At 34.5% G+C, this 19,453-nt stretch overlaps 1 protein-coding gene across 3 annotated transcripts in view; it reads right to left on the reverse strand.

Moving 5' to 3' along the window:
* TBC1D12 (TBC1 domain family member 12) overlaps nt 1–19,453 on the reverse strand; it is a 90,473-nt gene that overhangs the window by 25,255 nt on the left and 45,765 nt on the right. For all 3 annotated transcript variants that reach the window (XM_057735198.1, XM_057735200.1, XM_057735199.1), the window contains one exon: nt 1,581–1,696. In XM_057735198.1, coding sequence (XP_057591181.1) covers nt 1,581–1,696 — 116 coding nt within the window. The remainder of the gene's footprint in view (nt 1–1,580; nt 1,697–19,453) is intronic.

Raw genomic sequence — 19,453 nt, forward strand, 5'->3', positions numbered from 1 at the left:
AAATAAAACTTTGAAGTGTTCTCATAACTAAATTTCTGAAAAGCTTTTTTTATACCAATGAAAAATGAATATGGACATATTCACCAAATCCTAAAAGAAGAGTACTGGCATCACAATTCTTTAGTATGAAGAAATGTAACATAAAGAATAAAAAAATAATATACTTATGTTCAGCCTTTCTTCTCTCACAATGTCTTAAAAATATTCAACCTCTGCCTGTTTGGTTCCAGATTTTTTATTATGCTCATCAGGATAACAGGTGGAAAAAGCCACAGACAGGAAAATGACCAAAGAAAATTAGGAATTTTTATACTGGAAGGAAAGAGAAATCTAGAAGAAGAAAAAGTTTAGGTCCAGAGAGCCCAAACAGGGAAAAAGGAGGTAAGGACCAAGTGGTCTTGCTTTCGGGAAGATGTGTTTTGTTTGATAACAAATCAGAGACTATATTTTAAAGAACAGCAGCTTTGTGGAAGGCTAGGATGGAAAGAGCAAAAATGGGAAGGGAATAATTTAAGGTGTTCTCCTGGGTTGACATTCAGTAGTTGTATAGCATAAAAGGCAAAAAAGACAAATACATCTTAAGTGCATATTAAATGTTAAGAAAGGAAAAATAACTGCTCTATCATGTGAGGATAAGGCAGAGGAGGGTAGGGAGATTGGCAAAATAGGTAAAGGGGATTAAGAAGTACAAACCTCCAGTTATATGATAAATATGTCACAGGGATATAATATACAGCATAAAGAATATGGTCAATAATATTGTAATAACTTTGTATTGGGATGGATGGTTACTAGATTTATTGTGATCATTTCATAATGTATGTATGTCAAATTATTATGTAGTAATATGAGTAGATAAGAATATACTTATGCAGCGACTTTTCCAGTTTTAAGTTTGTATTATTAAATCTATATCAATGATATTATGCTATAATGAAGAATATATACAATTCATAAATTAATGGTAAAAAGATCAGATAGACAAAGGTCACTTTTTTTCCCCGATACATAATATTGTATATCAACTATATTTCAATTAAAAAAAAAAGATAAGGGGGACTTCCCTGGTGGTCCAGTGGGTAAAACTCTGTGCTCCCAATGCAGGGGTCCCAGGTTTGATCCCTGGTCAGGGAACTGGATTCCACATGCATGCCACAACTAAGAGTCTGCATGCAGCAACTAAGTCCTACAGATCTTGCATGCCGCAACTAAAAACATGTTGCAACAAAGATCCTGCGTGTTGAAACTAAGACCCGGTGCAGACAAATTAAATAAATAAATATTAAAAAAAAAAAAAAAGATAAGGCAGAGGAAGGTTGAAATAGGAAGAAATATAAAAAGCCAATATTTTGTGTTTCATGCACTGGTTCATAGAGATTTCTAGAAAATATGTACAAAACTTGGAGATCAACAACTGTTCCCTAGTGTTAGGATTCACTGCTGGAATTAAAAATTTTTTTTTTAGCAAACCCATTTCTTTATCTAATTTCTTGATATCTTTTAAATGAAATAGTAATGAGAGAAATTAAATTTAAGTTTAAAATACAAACAGTGTGCCTGATGATCACTAGAATACTCACGATGGTCGATCTTCAAGAATCAAGGCAGTGGTAGAGAGTGGCTCAAATTCAAAATTCTTTCGTCTTGAACACTGAAGTGGTGGTTTACAGGTTCTCCCTGTTCGTGCTTCATATTCCTAGAGTAGATAAAAATATACTTATGCAGAGACTTTTCCAATTTTCAGTTTGTATTATTAAATCTTTATCATTAAAGATATTATGCTATAATAAGGAATATACACAATTCATACATTAATTTGGTAAAAAGGTAGACCAAAAAAAGTGACTTTTTTTCCCCCGAAGCAATATAAACTATGAATTAATATTATATGTAAAGTATGAAAGTAACAAAGAGGGGATTTATATACCTATAAATGTACTAGGTTAATTAAGTAAGGTTCTGGGAAGATATTCTCGCTCTCGCTTGCTTTCTATGGTATTAGTTATCCAAGTCCAGCTTTGAATAATCTACAGCAGATAAGCCTACTTTCTAAACCTTCAGTCAAGATCAATGATGGAAATGTTGACACAAGAAGTAGATAATCGTGTTGTAATGCTCTGAAGATCTCTCTCAAGGGTGACACTGAACCTCTAATCAAACACTGGTTTTGGATATCATCCTATTCTGAATCTAACTACCATAAGTCTACCTATTTACTCTAAATTGAAACACTGATTCACCAACATATCTTATCCAAAAATATAGCCAAACACTATCAAATACTTCACTAAAATTAAAAGACTGCTACTACAGTATTTTTCTCATTCAACTGAATTGATATTTCTCTTAAAAGAAATGAAGTTAATTTGACATGATGTTTTTGGTAAACATTTAAATTTCTACATTTGAGCATTTTTTCATAAATGTTCACAAGCTTCTGCTGAAATTTATTTCTAGAAATTTGCAAAAGATCAGTAACAAAATTATTGCTTGTCATTTCCAGAACCCACATTTTTCACTTTCTAAAAAAAGTTTCCAGGTAGTGTTTGATCATCTCCAGATAACAAATATGTCATGATATTCTCAAAGATTACTGATTTCATGAGTAGATCCGTGAGCCCACTGGCAGCTAGAGAAGACATTAATCTAAATGAAGAAAATTAAATGCACTTAAAGTGGTCAAATGTTTCAGTTACCAACTAGCTGCTTTCCTACCATGGCCTATAATTCTTTTATCTTTTGTAACTCAAAGAGTGTTTCTCCCTACTTAATCTGACAGTCGCAAAATATGAACTGATGGTTCCATCCCTCTTAAAAATCTGACAATCTTGTTGAAGATTAATCTTACTTGATACTACTTTACAAAACAATTTATACTTAGTCATTTTCTATAAACTTCAAGCTTACTTTATGGTTCCTGCCACTGTTTATAATGGTTTGTACTATTGTTTTATAACTGTCTTTAGTTCTACATCTTCCCTTCCATCTATTAAATCTGTGCTGTTAATCTGAGAGTTCTTTTGCATGACTGCATTGGATTTTTAGAGACTTCTTTCTCAAATTACTTAGAACTGTGTATGTTCATTTTTATTAACTCCCATTTCAAAGAACCGTATAGCCTTCCAGTGTCAAAAGCCTGGGGTCACTCATTTCTTTTTCTCTTTCGAAATTTTCTTTCCTAATATCTAGGATATACATGTAATTATGATCAATATTTCTTTTATTCATTACAAACTCAAGTATAACAAATCCCCTTTTCTGCTGACGTTTTTCTTCTTAAAAACCACAGATGCTAAATACATATGAGGTTTGTTATCACTTAAATGGCACTCTGTTTTCCCACAATGTGACCTGGTCTCACTGCCAGACAGAATGCAATGAATACTATCCAATAAAGCATGTTCCATGCAAACAAATGCCAGTACATAGGCAGCAAAATAAAAGTTCTAAATCAATATATTAATAATAACAACTACCATTTACTGACACAATGTATCATGCACTGTTTTAAACATGTAACACATTTAATCCTTGACACAACCTTGCGAGGCACCTAATTTACAGTAGGGGAAATTGAGGCATAAAGATGTGCAGTCACTTGCTGAAGGTCATAAATTGCAGGCAGGGTAGGCTCCAGGGCCTGGCCTTTTAACGATCTATTATCTTACTATATATTAGCAGACAGTCAAGTTACTATCCATGACAATTTAAAATAAAGAGATAGATGAAATCATTCAGAGAGAGGTTGATGGGGAACTTTAGAATGGGAAGATCATGCTAACAATACCTCAATCACTGATCCATCTAAACATTATTTTAAAACACCACCGCATAGTATGTGTTTCCTGATACAACGTGAAGTACATACCATCATTCTTGAAGCATTCTTGCCAAAAGAAAAATCAAACAAAAATCTGGAAGGCTGGATTAGAAAAGAAAGGCATTTTGTCTTATGTTAAACTATTCAGTATTGTTTGACTTTTCTTACAAGAAATAAAGTAGTTTGTAAGAGAGATCACTTTATAATCATGGTGGATAACTGGAAAAGATTTTACCGAAGAGTTGGGATTAGAACTGAGGTAAAAATGATAGATATTAATTACACAGACAGAAAGGATTGGGAAGAACAAGCTGGCAAACAAAGGCATGGATTAGGGAAACACACTAATCTCACTGAATATGAAAAAGGATGGGAAATAAAGTATAGGCTAAATTATGGGGCCTTTCACTGGCAAAAATATTTGGAATTCATGATGAACAAAATGGAGAGCCACTGAAAGTCTGAATAAAAAAATGAAAAGTCTTTTATTAAAAATTAAATAAGTACATGTTCAATATGAAAGGGAACACAAAAGCAAGTACATAAATATCATTTATTTACTTACAAATGAGCTTTATACAGAATTGTCACTCAACTGTTTTCCATATGCTAGAAGAAGTTGTATTCTAGTATTTCCTATCACAGATGCTTAGCATAAAAATGCTTTAAATTCCTAGAGTAATTATTTAAAAAGCTTAAAACATGGTATCAATCCATCCTTATCTGAAAATAGGATAGATTTATACATCTCTAATGACTTAAATATTTGCCAAATAACTTAAGATGGTATTCTAACATGATTAAAATTATGAATTATATTAGAAATATTAAATATTAAATATCAGTACCTCAAAATTAATCACAAAGTGATATCAAACATATTTAGGCAAATGTATCAGACCACAGCACTAATATTCCATATATTTAGCTAACTTTGGTCTCTGTTTAACCCAGAGGCTCACAGCACCAGTCAGAGACTCCACTTCTCTACCACTCTCTCAGCTATGCCTTCCTCCATATGTGGGCTTCATCTGGAGGCTGGCTTGTCACTCAGAGAAATGACTGTAGCAATGCCAGTTGTCACATCCCTATAGCATAACTTTCAAAGATCCTCTGGTTGCTCTTCTAATAACTCTCACAAAAGAAAAAGAAGGCATCCTTCCTGGAAGGTCCCAGTAAACACCCCATTCAACACACAACACAGTGACCTGAGAAATAAGCTTTATCAATGAGTTAAACTTAATTAGGGCCTATCCCTGTAGCTGAGGAAAATCACATAATTCTTAAATGAATCGAGGGCAATACAGAGAGAAAATAGTGTTCATGTTATTGATAAGTAGTTAATATACATGATAAGACTTCATTTAAAAATATAACCAGATAATATCTCATGGGAGAAATTCCTGAAGTCATTTTCACTTTAAATATATGTGTGTCATGCCAAAAAAATCCCCTGTATGTTCCTTCTAGAGAAGTTTAATAAGGAACAAAAAATTGATAATTTTATAAGTTATAAAGAAAGTTTACAATATTAAAAGCAACTGGAAATATCATAGTCCAAGGAAATCAGTAAATAATGCTAGCTATAGTACATTCACTGTTTGAAATATTGCATCAATCTACCTCATTCCTGCCAACAAAGGCCAGTTGTTGTCATCATTGTTGTTGGCTATGCTGCTGCGCAGCTCAGGATCTTAGTTCCCCTACCAGGGACTGAACCCAGGCCCTCAGCAGTGAAAGCGCAGAGTCCTAACCACTGGACTGCCAAGGAATTTCCAAGGTCAGTTTTAACTGACTTATTTTATGAGTTGTTGGGAGCTACCTACCAAATGTTAAGACAAGAGGCATTTCTGTTTTTCTTTTAACTTAGGGAATGTATTTTTATGGGTTTTGGTAATGAAGACTGTTTCTTTTTTTAAATTTAACTTATTCTTCATCTTCCATTCAAAATATTGTTCTATGAAACATGTTTATTTAATGGGGGTAACTAGAATAGAAGATGAGACCAATGCTACGGGCAGGCTGGCAAATATCTGTAGGATAATTTATTCTAGCTACTGTAAGAAAATTTGAGTAAAACAGGCAATTAATTCTAAATCTGATCAAAAGATGGTAGGCAATTGCTATCATCTCCACAAGCATAAGGTAGAAAAAATTACTTATAATTCCAAGGCAAAGAAATACCGGATTCACATAAACAAAAAAGATATTTTTCCTCAAAATAATCTCCTAGGAAAGAGGAAGTACATTTGCTTAAGAACACCTCTCATATCATGGGTGCTCTCTCTCTATTAATTTGAACAGCAAAGCAAAATTTGGAGAAGATGCATTATCCTGAAATTATCTCAGTCACTGCTAGTTTGGAAGATGTTTTTGTTCGATAGGTTTTTTTTTGTTGTTGTGGCTTTGTTAAATTGGAATAGGAACAGAAGAAAATGGACACAAAGTAATGAAGGATTCCCAGAGGTATAACCATTCAATAGCAAACTATCATAGTTTTTTAAACATTACCTTGAAGAATAATAATACAGTAAGAGATTAGGTGGTAGAGATCATAATTTTATACTCATAGAACAAATAAAAGAAAAAATGTAATGTACCTGGAAACTTGTGGCTTGAGACAGAATTTCTAGTAACAAAATAATACACTTAAAAAGCACTATATCTCCTACAACTTTGACGAAAGTGACGATGATGTGCTCTGTCTGGGGTTAAAGACCACAAGAGTGGTCAGTGATGCTGAACATACTGACATCAAAGTTGTATGCAAACAGTTCTGAATAAAAAGACACTATTTCTTAATATATTACTATATATGGGAATTGAATATGTAATTAGAAACAAATAACTACCTGGTTTCCATTTACAGTCCTAAAAGTTATATACACATGTTGGACAAAAAATTCTTCAGAAAGATAGGTAGATTCCCACTTAGTGGACTGGGTGATTCATAGCAGCTTTCCTGCTGAAAACAACCTCTGTGATCCCAAAGGGGAAACAAACAAGGTGAGCCTATCGATCATCCCATTACTCTGCAACTCTGCATGGGAGCAGTTTTGGACATCCAGTGCAGGAAGGGAGAATCTGAAGAAAGCCTGGCTGTTAGTAGGAATGGTCAAAGGGGGCCAGAATTTGTAAGCCAGAGTAGCACAGAAGAAAGCACTCCAATGAGAAAGAGCTCCAGAAATCTGCACAGGAGTCCTCTGGAGTCTTTAGCTGAATACCAAACTGTACATGTGTAGGGTGAAACACTACAAGGCTGGGCAAAAAACAACATCCAGGAACAGAACAATTACTGTGGTGTGGTAAGCAAAACAGTTCCCAGAGCTCACCCACGGCTGAGAAGTACTCACATTCCCACCAGCCAGAATGGAAAATCATCACTGAATACACAGGATATACACCTGAATGTTCAGACTCATCTGAAGCTATGCAAAGCAGAAGACAATGGGAAAATCTTTAAATTGCTGGAAGAAAAAAAATAATAAAATAATGGGGGGAAAACCTGTTGATTTAGGATCCTATACATATACATATATATATATATATATATATATATATATATATCTTTGAAAAATAAAAGCACAATAAAAATCTTTTCAGACAAACAAAATCTGAATCTGTTGTCAGTGGACCTGCTGACAGGAAATTTTATAGGAAATTTTTTTTTTCTTTTTTTCTTTCTTTTTTTTTTTTTTTTATTATTTTTTTGGGGGGTACACCAAGTTCAATCATCTGTTTTTATACACGTATTCCCTCCCTTCCTTGACTCCCCCCACCCTCAAGTCCCCCCCACCCTCCCTGCCCCAGTCTTCTAAGGCATCTTCCATCCTCGAGTTGGACTCCCTTTGTTATACAACAACTTCCCACTGACTATCTATTTTACAGTTGGTAGTATATATATGTCTGTGCTACTCTCTCGCTTCATCTCAGTTTCCCCTTCACCCCCCGCCCCCTCCCACACCTCGAGTTCTCCAGTCCATTCTCTGTATCTGCGTCCTTGTTCTTGTCACTGAGTTCATCAGTACCATTTTTAGATTCCGTATATGTGAGTTAGCATACAATATTTGTCCTTCTTTTATAGGAAATTTTTCAGGTAGAAAAAAATATATCATATGAAAACATGAATCTACACAAAGAAATAAAAAGCACCAAAAACAGTAAGTATGGAAAACATTTTAGGAAAGACACAAATAAGAGACAAGGATATAAAAGTTATTTTTAAAAGGACATCTGACTACTTAAAATAAAAATAATACCAGTGTATTGAGAGGTTTACAGAACAAAATCAGAAGGGAGAGAATGGCAGTATATTGTTGTAAGGTTATTACATCATGCTCAAAGTGGCATAACATTGAGAATAGATTGTGATAGAGATAAAGATCATAAGCCATACTGCAGCAAGTCTCACAGTGTCCCAGATATGGTTTCATGAGGTTTGCAAAGTCAAAACTATAGTCCTAATAGTGCTAAAAGTTTGTCAGTATGTTGACATCAGCACTAATTTTCCTAAAGCAATACTGAATAAAACTGTTGATGCCCTAGCACAAATCAAGGCAATGACACCAAACTGTACTACTAATCACTGTGTTCTTCATGACATGCACTCACAGTTTAAATTAAAAAAGGGGGGGGAGGTTGGCCAATTTCACTTAGGAATGTCTATGATGAAACAGTAAAAATTAATAATTATGTTAAATGTTGACGTATTAGGAAACATAAATATTATATGTGATAAAAAGTATACACATAAGGGACTTATGCTGCACATGAAAGTACAATGACGTCTAGAGGAAAAGCACATGTTCAGTTATATTAAGTGGTGAACTGGATAAATCCCTGTTACCATGAACACTATTTTTACTTAAAAGAAAAACTGATAGTAAACTACAGTTGTTATTCAGACTTGAACCTGGCAAACATTTTCTCAAATTTAGACAAAGTGGGTATTTCATCTCCACGGTATTCCTCCCCCAAAAAACATAACCCCAGCCAAGTCATGAGGAAATCATCAGACAAACCCAAATTGAGGATGTGACATAATAAAAAATATATATTTAGTCTCTGCCCATTTCCTGGCACACAGCTCTTGCAATCTTTGAAATGGCTGAAATAAGTGTTTTTTTGTATGCTAATGAGATGACTGGTGATTGAAGTTTCCTGGATATTCTCAGAACGGGGACTGGTTGCCAGCGGTACCAGTCATGTAATTACAGAGTCAGAACTTTCAGCTCAACCCCGCCCCCCCATTTCTCTGGAAAGGGGAGAGGTGCTAGAGACTGAGTTAATCAAGTGTGAGAGATGAGAGATGATTTAATCAAGTGTGCCTATTTAGTGTGGCCTCCATAAAAAATCCTAACTGAAGTAGTTCAGAGTACTTCTGAGTTGGTAACTTCTGAGTTGGTGAACACACCATGCTGTTAGGAGGATGATGAACTCAGAGAGTGCTTGTAAGCTCTATGTCCCTTCCCATATACCTTGCCCTACGTGTCTCTTCCACCTGGCTGTTTATGAATTGGATTCTTTTATAATAAACTGGGAATCTAGTAAGTCAACTATTTCCTGAGTTCTGTGAGTAGTTCTAGCAAATTATCAAACCCAAGAAGGGTGTCATGGGCGTCTCCAACTTATGGCTGTTGACCAGAAGCACTAAAAGCCCAGACTTCTGTTTGTATCTGAAATGAGAGGCAGTCTTGCGGGACTGAGGCCTTAACCTGTAGGATCTGACAATAACTCCAAGTAAACAATGTCAAAATTGAATTGAATTGAATTGAACTGAACTGAATTGAACTGAATCATAGGACACCCAACTGGTGTAGAAGAATTGATCAATGTGGGAAAAACCCTACACAGTTGGTGTCAGAAATATTGAGGGCAGAAAATAAATGGTAGTTTCTCTTTTAAGGGACATTCTGGAAAATATTTAACCAGTATTCCTCAAAAGTGTCAAGATCATAAAACCAAGGAAAGATTAAGAAAATGTGAAGGGCCATAAAGACGAAGAAGCATGATAATGAAATACTAATGTGGCATCCTGGACTAGATCCTGAAATAGAAAAAGGACATTAGTAGAAAAACTGGTGAAACCCAAATGAAGTCTGGAGTTTAGTTAATAGTAATGTACCAATGTTGTTTCCTTAATTTTGATAAATGTCCAGAATAATACAAAATGTTAACATTAGGGAAAACTAAGTGAGGAGGATATAAGAACTTTCTATATTTTCTTTTTAATCTTTATGTAAATCTAAAATTATTCCAAAATAAAAAGTTTACTACACAAACAAAAAAGGATAAAGTGATCCTGTGATTCCAAGGAAAGCAACTTAAAGTAATTGTTGCCAATAAGAGTCAATCAAAATCGTTCAAATTGTAAATGCTACCATATGTTTGACAGTTTCCAATATTTAAAATTTTCAGATAAGATCAATGGTGATATTACTGCAATTTTTTGATATTGTATAATGAAATGTCACATGTAGATTATCTGTATAATTTGGTGAACCAGTATTTTCCAAATGCCCGATACATGATGTTACAAAACCATGTATGGGTAAAAACATCCATTCAAAATGCAAGAGAGACCAATGGATTTTAATATAATAGAGTTACATGAGTTCAGATTTCACACTATAACTTACCCTTAAGAAACTACCACTTGGCAAATTTTGGAGTGATATCAAAAAAGAATAGGCACAATTATCTGAAAAGGCTATTAAAATGATCTTCCCTTTACTATCTTCATATCAGTATATGGCCAGATTTTCTTCACATACTTAAACGAAAACAACATATAAGCAAGAAATTGAATGCAGGAGTGGAGGTGATGATCCAACCGTCTTTTATTAAGCCAGACATTAAGAGATTTGCAAAAATTTAAAACAATGCCACTCTTCCCTCAGTTGGTTTTTTTAAAAAATAGAGTTAACATAAATACATTATTTATGTTAACATGTAATGACTTTATTATGGCTATTTTTAAGTGAATTAATAAATATTTCAACCTTTCAGTTTTAATTCTGGGTATAGTAGTAATTGATGGACAATCCCCACAAACAAAAACTCTTTGAGATCCTTCATACCCAGAATCCAAAGCAGTTGTAAAAATAAAATGTTTCTGAACTGCTAGTCAAGAGCAACCACTGAAAAACTAAAACAAAAGTATATCTAATAAGCTAATAATGGAGATAAAATGGAGTACTAAAAATACTCACTTAATCCAAAAGAGGGCAGGAAATAAGATAAAAAGAAACAAAGACCAGATGGGACAATTTGAAAAGATGTAGCAAGATAGTAAATTTAAACCAAGTCATACCAATAAATGACATTAAATGACACTCCATTTAAAAAGAAGAGGGTATTAGACTCCTACATAGACCCAAATATACGCTATATACAAAAAACCACTTTAAATATGTTGATGGATAAAAAGTAAACAGAATAATAAATATCACGTAAACACTAAGTGAAAGCAAGCCACAGTTGGCTAAATTAAAGTTAGACAAAAACTTCATAATAAGAACCATTACCAGGGCAAAAAAGCCATTACATTAATTATAAAGAGGTCAATTCATCAAGACATTAAAAAAAAAAAGCTTCAAAACAAAAAGAGAAGAAGAAGAGCAAAAGGAGAAATAGCCAAGTAGATTATGGTGGACATTTTATTACTCCTCTCTCAGTAATTTACAGAACAAGTAGACAGAAAATCAGCAAAATTATACAAGACTTGAACAACACTATCATCTAACATGACCTAACAGACATTTATACGACACTAACCCAACATCTGCAGAATATACACATTCTTTTCAAGTGCACAAGGAACATTCCCTAAGACAAGCTATTTCTAGGACATAAAACAAGTCTCAATATATTGAAAAAGACTGAAATTGCATAATGTACACTGTATGAACATAATGGAATTAAATTAGAAATTTATTTACAGAAACATATCTCGGACAATTCTAAAATATTTGAAAATTAAAACAACACACTTCTAAATAATCATGAGCAAAAGAAATAACAGAGAAAATATTTTGAATAGAGTGAAAATGAAAATTCTGAAACTTGTAAAATGCAGCTAAAGCATAGTCAGAGGGAAATGTAAAGATATTAAATACAGATATTAATACAGATAGATATTAATACAGATATTAAAAAGATAAAAGTCTAAAATCAATGATCCACCTTAAAAAACTAGAAAAAACAAATTTGAAGCAAGAGGAAAGTAAATAATAAAGAGCAAAAATCAATGAGAGACACAGAGAAAGAGGTAAAAATCAGAGAAATGAAAGGGGTGTATTTTTTAAGGTAAGCAACACTGGAAAACTTCTGGTACAATTGATCAAGAAAAAAATAAGACACAAGTTACCAAAATCAAGAATGTATGAGAGATCATTTCTATTCATATTACATAACCAGTAAAAATCAGAAGGATAATAAGAGAATATTATTAACAATTTTATTACAATTAAATCCAACAACAGAGATGAAATGTAAAAAATCTCTTGGAAGACATAAGTTAACCAAAACTGACTCAAGAAAAAATCATAAGCCTATATCAAAATATTAAATTTATAATTAAAAACATATTCAACAATAACAACAAAAACCTCTGCATACTTGATTTGTTGTTGTTGGTTTTTTATTTTATTTTATTTTTATTTATTTATTTATTTTTTGGGGGGGTACACCAGGTTCAATCATCCGTTTTTATACACATATCCCCGTATTCCCTCCCTTCCTTGACTCCCCCCACCTCGAGTCCCCCCCACCCTCCCCGCCCCAGTCCTCAAAGGCATCTTCCATCCTTGAGTTGGACTCCCTTTGTTATACAACAACTTCCCACTGACTATTTTACAGTTGGTAGTATATATATGTCTGTGTTACTCTCTCGCTTCGTCTCAGTTTCCCCTTCACCCCCCGCCCCATACCTCGAGTTCTCCAGTCCATTCTCTGTATCTGCATTCTTGTTCTGGTCACTGAGTCCAACAGTACCATTTTTAGATTCCGTATATGTGAGTTAGCATACAATATTTGTCCTTCTCTTTCTGACTTACTTCACTCTGTATGACAGACTGTAGTTCTATCCACCTCATTACATATAGCTCCATCTCATGCCTTTTTATAGCTGAGTAATATTCCATTGTATATATATGCCACATCTTCTGTATCCATTCATTTGTTGATGGGCATTTACGTTGCTTCCATGTCCTGGCTATTGTAAATAGTGCTGCAATAAACATTATGGTACAAGTTTCTTTTGGGATTATGGTTTTCTTTGGGTATATGCCCAGGAGTGGGATTACTGGATCATATGGTAGTTCTATTTGTAGTTTTTTAAGGAACCTCCAAATTGTTTTCCATAGTGGCTGTACCAATTTACAGTCCCACCAACAGTGCAGGAGAGTTCCCTTTTCTCCACACCCTCTCCAACATTTGTTGTTTCCAGACTTTGTGATGATGGCCATTCTGACCAGTGTGAGGTGATACCTCATTGTGGCTTTGACTTGCATTTCTCTGATGATGAGTGATGTTGAGCATCTTTTCATGTGTTTGTTGGCCATCTGTATGTCTTCTTTGGAGAAATGTCTATTTAGGTCTTCTGCCCATTTGTGGATTGGGTTATTTGCTTTTTTGGTATTAAGCTTCATGAGCTGCTTGTATATTTTGGAGGTTAATCCTTTGTCCGTTGTTTCATAGGCAATTATTTTTTCCCACTCTGAGGGTTGCCTTTTAGTCTTGTTGATGGTTTCTTTTGCTGTGCAAAAGCTTTTAAGTTTCATGAGGTCCCATTCATTTATTCTTGATTTTATTTCCATGATTCTAGGAGGTGGGTCAAAAAGGATGGCGCTTTGATGGATGTCATAGAGTGTTCTGCCTATGTTTTCCTCTAGGAGTTTGATAGTGTCTGGCCTTACATGTAGGTCTTTAATCCATTTGGAGTTTACTTTTGTGTATGGTGTTAGGAAGTGTTCTAATTTCATTCTTTTGCATGTTGCTGCCCAGTTCTCCCAGCACCACTTATGGAAGAGGCTGTCTTTTTTCCATTGTATATTCTTGCCTCCTTTGTCAAAGATGAGGTGCCCATATGTGTTTGGGCTTACTTCTGAGTTCTCTATTCTATTCCATTGATCTTCCTTTCTATTTTTGTGCCAGTACCATACTGTCTTGATCACTATGGCCTTGTAGTATAGTTTGAAGTCAGGAAGCCTGACTATACGACAGGTTTTTTAAAAATATTTATTTATTTATTTGGCTGTGCCAGATCTTAGTTGCTACATGTGGGATCTACTTCCCTGACCAGGGATTGAACTCAGGCCCCTTGCATTGGGAGCGTGGAGTCTTAACCAGTGGACCACCAGGGAAAGCCGCCATGCATACCTGGTTTATGTCAATAATTCTCAACTGGGGTCAACTTTGGTCCCAGGGAATGTCTGGCAACATCTAGAGACATTTTTGGTTGCCAACTGTGAGAGGATGCTACTGGCATCTACTGGGCAGAGGTCAGGGATGCTGCTAAATCCCTCACTGTACAGGAAAGGCCCCCTCAAGAACAAAAGTGATAAGACCTAAAATGTCAACAGTGCTAAGGTTGAGAAACCTCGGCTTAGATAATTTCACTGCCAAGTTTCATCAAACATTTAAGGAAGAAAAAATACTAATTGTATACAAATTCTTTTAAAATAGGGAAGAAACAACTCTCAATTCATTCAATGATTCCAGCATTATCCCAATACCAAAATCAGACAAAGATATTAGAAAATTATAGACCAATATCTCAAATGAAAATAGAAGCAAACATCCTTAACAAAGTTTATTAGCATTTCAACTTCTGTTTTCTGCTCCAGCATGTAAGAAGCTTAAAAGTTGCCAACCCATTCTAATAAGTAAAAAGCTGAAAAAACTAAAAAAAATCAACAACTCTTCTTAGATTCCTCAGAGAAATGAGGTCACAAGGCAAACTGCTGCCCCAAAATTAGAGAAATAGACAGCTGGATATAGAGAATCACAACTTAACAGAGCAGAAACCTATGAAGAAACCTCTGTGGGAACCAATGCCAGGGTAGGAAAACCTGAACTGTAATTGACAAATTGCTGGAGGCTCAATGTGGACAAGTCTGAGAGTTAAGACTCCAAGAGATCCCAGACCATATACTTTTGCAAATTTTACCTCCAGGAACTTTTATCAGGTGCTCACAGTGAATGTCAGAGAAAAGTCCCCTTGTGCTTCCAGCAGTAGGAGGGGAAAAGGCCCTATTTTGAAATACACTAGAACGATCTGTTCTTAACAAAACTTGCTCTCAGGAAAAACTATTTCAGCAGAGCCTAACTTGTTGGGCTTTTATCAGAGCCTGATCTACCTGGGGAAAGGAAAATGCCCAACTCCAGCCCACCTTAGCTATCCTCTCCCACCTAAGGGGGCAGTGGGACTGAGAAGCACTGGTGAAGTTCACAGTCCAGGGGCACAGGATCACCAGAAGACTGAGAACTAATCATAAGAGTATACAACACTTCCCCTCCCCGCCACACCTTACCACTACATTAGTAGGGTCTATTTACTAAAGTTCCTTTTACCCAGCACACCACATCCACTCTTCAACAAAAAATTAGAAGACATACTAAAAATAAAAAAACACAGTGTAAAGAGACTGAACACATTAGAAGCAGAGTCAGATATGGTAGCAATGTTAGAACTCGTAAATCAGGAATTTTTAAATACTATTAATATGCTAAGAGCTTTAATGGAAAAAGTAGACAACACGCAAGAACTGATGAATAATGTAAGCAGAGAAATGGAAGTTCTAAGAAAAAATGAAAAAGAAATGCTAGAGATCAAACACAGAAACAAACACACAAATAAAACCATTACAAGAGAAATGAAGGATGCCTCTGATGGGCTCATTAGTAGACTACAAACAGCTGAGGAAAGAAACACTGAACTAGAGGATCTCTCATCAAAAACCTCCAAAACTTGAAAAGAGAACAAAGACTGAGAAACACAGAACAGAATATCCAAGTACTGTGGGACAACTACAAAAGGTGTAATATACATGTAATGGGACTACCAAAAAGGGAGAGAGAAAAGGGAGCAGAAGCAGTATTTGAAGGAATGATAACCAGGAATTTCTAGAAATTAATGTCAACACCAAACCACAGATCAGGAAGTTCAGAACAAAAATTTGGCAGGATAAATGCCCAAATAACTACACGTAGGCATATCATATCTAAACTGCAGACAGTCAAAGACTGAAAAAAAATTCTTTAAAGAAGCCAGAGGTGAAAAAAACTCCTTCCCTATTCAAAAACAAAGATAACAATTATATTTAACTTTCCTCAGAAATCATACAAACAAGAAGAAAGTACAGACAAATAAAGTGTTGAGAGAAAAAATGCAAACTCCTCAAATTCTGTACCCTGTGAAATTATCCTTCAAAAAAAAAAAAAAAGAAAGAAAGAAAGAAAGAAAAGAAAAAAAGATTTTTCCAAACAAAAATTGAGAGAATTTGCTGCCAATAGATCTGCCTTGCAAGAAATGTTAAAAGAAGCTCTTCAGAGAGGGAAAAATGACATGTCAGAAACTTTTATCTACATAAAGAAAGAGCATTAGAAAGAAATACATGAAGGTAAAATAAAAATTTATTTTTATTATTCTTAACTGATCTAACAGATAACAACAGCTTGTTCAAAATAATAATGATATATTCAGTTACATATGTTTATGCATGTATGAGTGTGTGTGAGCATGCTAAAGTATAAGTGAAATGAATGACAGGGATGGAAGGAACAAATTAGGAATATTTTGATATTATAAAGTACTTGCACTACTTGTGAAGTGGTAAACATTTTAAAGTGGGTTTAGATTAGCTGTATATGCACGTTACAAACTCTAGGATGGAGGGAGGAAGGGAAGGAGAGAGGGAGAGGGAAAGCAGATACAAACTGCAAATGTCATAAATGAAAGAAGGGACATCACTACAGATCCAACGTACATTAAAGAAGCATTATGAACAATCAGATACATTTGATAACTTAGATGAAATGCATAAATTCCTTAAAGACACAATCTGTTAAAATTCACAGAAGAAGAAAGAGACAATCTAAACAGCCTTGTTATTTATTTGAAAAATTGAATCAACAAGTATACCCCCAATAAAGCTGGAAAAAATGAAATGATGGGGCAGGGAGAAAGGGAAGGAGAGAAGGAGGGAAAGAAGAAGGGAAAGAAGGAAGGAGGAAAGGAACTGTGTTGATAATTATCCTCCAAAAGCGAAAGCACTTGGCTCAGACGGATTCTCCAGCACATTTTAAGAAACATTTAAGGAAGAAATTATACTAATTTCCTATGATCTCTTTCAGAAGACAGAAGCAGAGGAATATTTCCTAATGTAATAAATGAGGGCAGCATTACCCTAATATTAAAACAGGCAAAGACATTAAAAGAAAACTATAGAACAATACCTCTCAGTAACGTAACTGCAAACATCCTCAAATGAAATACTTGCAAACTGAATCAAATAATGTATAAAAAGGATTATATACCATGACCAAGTGGGATTTATCCTGTGTATACAAGACTGGCCCAACGCTTGACAATCAATTAATGTAATCTATCACATCAATAAGCTAAAAAAGAAAAATCACAAGACCATATCAATATGCAAAAAACATCTGACAAAATTCAACTCACTTTTGACAAAAACTCTCATGAAAGTAGGAATATAAGGGTACTTCTCGACTTGATAAAGAACATCTACAAAAAACCTATAACTAATATTACACCTAATGGTGAAAAACTCGAAGTTTTCTCACTCAGATCAGGAACAAGGCAAGGATGTCCCCTCCCACCACTGCTTGTCAACATTATATGGGAAGTCCTAGCTAATGCAACAAGGCAAGACAAGGAAACACAAGGTATATGATTGGAAAAGAAAACAATAAAACTGTTTTTGTTTGCAGATGCCATGATTGTTTACGTAGAAAATCTGAAAAAAGTTAAAAAAAAAAGAATTCCTGTAATTAATAAGCAATTATAGCAATCGTAGGACATTAGGAAAGTCAATCACTTTCCCATATACCAGCTATAAATAAATGGATTTTGAAATTCAAAACACATTAATATTTCCATTAGCATCCCCAAAATGAAATACTTAGGTACAAATCTAACAAAAACATGTACAATATCTAAGTAAGGAAAATTACAAAACTCAGATAAAAGATACCAAAGAAGAACTAACTAAAGGAAGAGATAGTCCATGTTCATGGAAAGGAAGAGTTGGTATTATCATGATGTCAGTTCTTCCAAACTTAATCAACAAATTTAACACAATTACAATCAAAATCCCAGCAAGTTACTTGGTGGATATTGACAAAGTGATTCTAAAGTTTATATGTAAAGGCAAAAGACCCAGGAGAGCAAACTCAATATTTAAGAGGAAGAATAAAATTGGAGGACTGACACTACCTGACTTCAAGACTTACTATAAAGCTACAGTAATCAATACAGTGAGGTATTGACAAAAGACTAAAATAAGTCAATGGAACAGAACAGACAAGCCCAGAAACAGTTCCACATAAACACAGTCAACTAATCTTTGACAAAGGAGCAGAGGCAATAAAATGGAGCAAAGGCAGTCTTTTCAACAAATGGTGTGTAACAAGTGGACGTCCACACGCAAAAAAAAAAAGGATCTAGACATAGAACTTACACTCTTCATAGATATTAACTCAAAATGGATTATAAACCTAAATGTAAAACAAAAAAACTATAAAACTACTAGTAGACAGGAGAAAACCTGGATTGCTTTTGGTATGGTGATGACTTTATTTAGATATAACACCAAAGGCACAATCCATGAAAGAAATAATTGAGAAGCAAGACAATAAAAATTAAAAACCTCTACTCTGTGAAAGACACTATCAAGAGAATGAGAAGACAAGACACAGACTGGGAAGAAATACCTGCAAACGATATATGTGATAAAGGACTGTTATACTAAATATACAAAGAACTCTTAAGTCTCTATTGAGTTCTGTTTTTATTATTATAAGAAAATGAACAATCCAATTAAAAATGGCAAAAGATCAGAAGACATCTCACTAAATAAGATATATAGATGACAAACATGAAAATACATTCTAACTCATATGTTAATTGAGAATTGCAAATTAAAACAATCAGATACCATGGCACACCTATTAGAATGGTCGAAATTCAAAACACTGACTACATCAAATATTGGTGAGAATGTGGAACAACAGAAACGACCATTCATTGCTGGTGGGAATGCAAAATGGTAGTCACTTTGGAAGACAGTTTGGCTGCTTCTTACAAAACTAAAATACCATATGATTCAGCAACCAGGATCCTTGGTATTTACCCAAAAGAAATGAAAACTTACACCCACAAAAATACTTATACACAGATGTTTATAGCAGCTTTATTCACTACTGATAAAACTTGGAAGCAACCAAGATGCACTTCAAATTGTTTTCTACATATGATGTTTCAAATATTACATCCAGCATCCAAGCAAAGGTAACCAGTCACACACAGAGATAAAATAGCATCTGCTAACAAAAACCTAGCAGAATCAATATTCAATATAAACAGACCTATAGAATTTCCAGACACTG

The sequence above is a fragment of the Hippopotamus amphibius genome, chromosome 5 (assembly GCF_030028045.1).
Source record: "Hippopotamus amphibius kiboko isolate mHipAmp2 chromosome 5, mHipAmp2.hap2, whole genome shotgun sequence".
NCBI classification, from domain to species: domain Eukaryota; kingdom Metazoa; phylum Chordata; class Mammalia; order Artiodactyla; family Hippopotamidae; genus Hippopotamus; species Hippopotamus amphibius.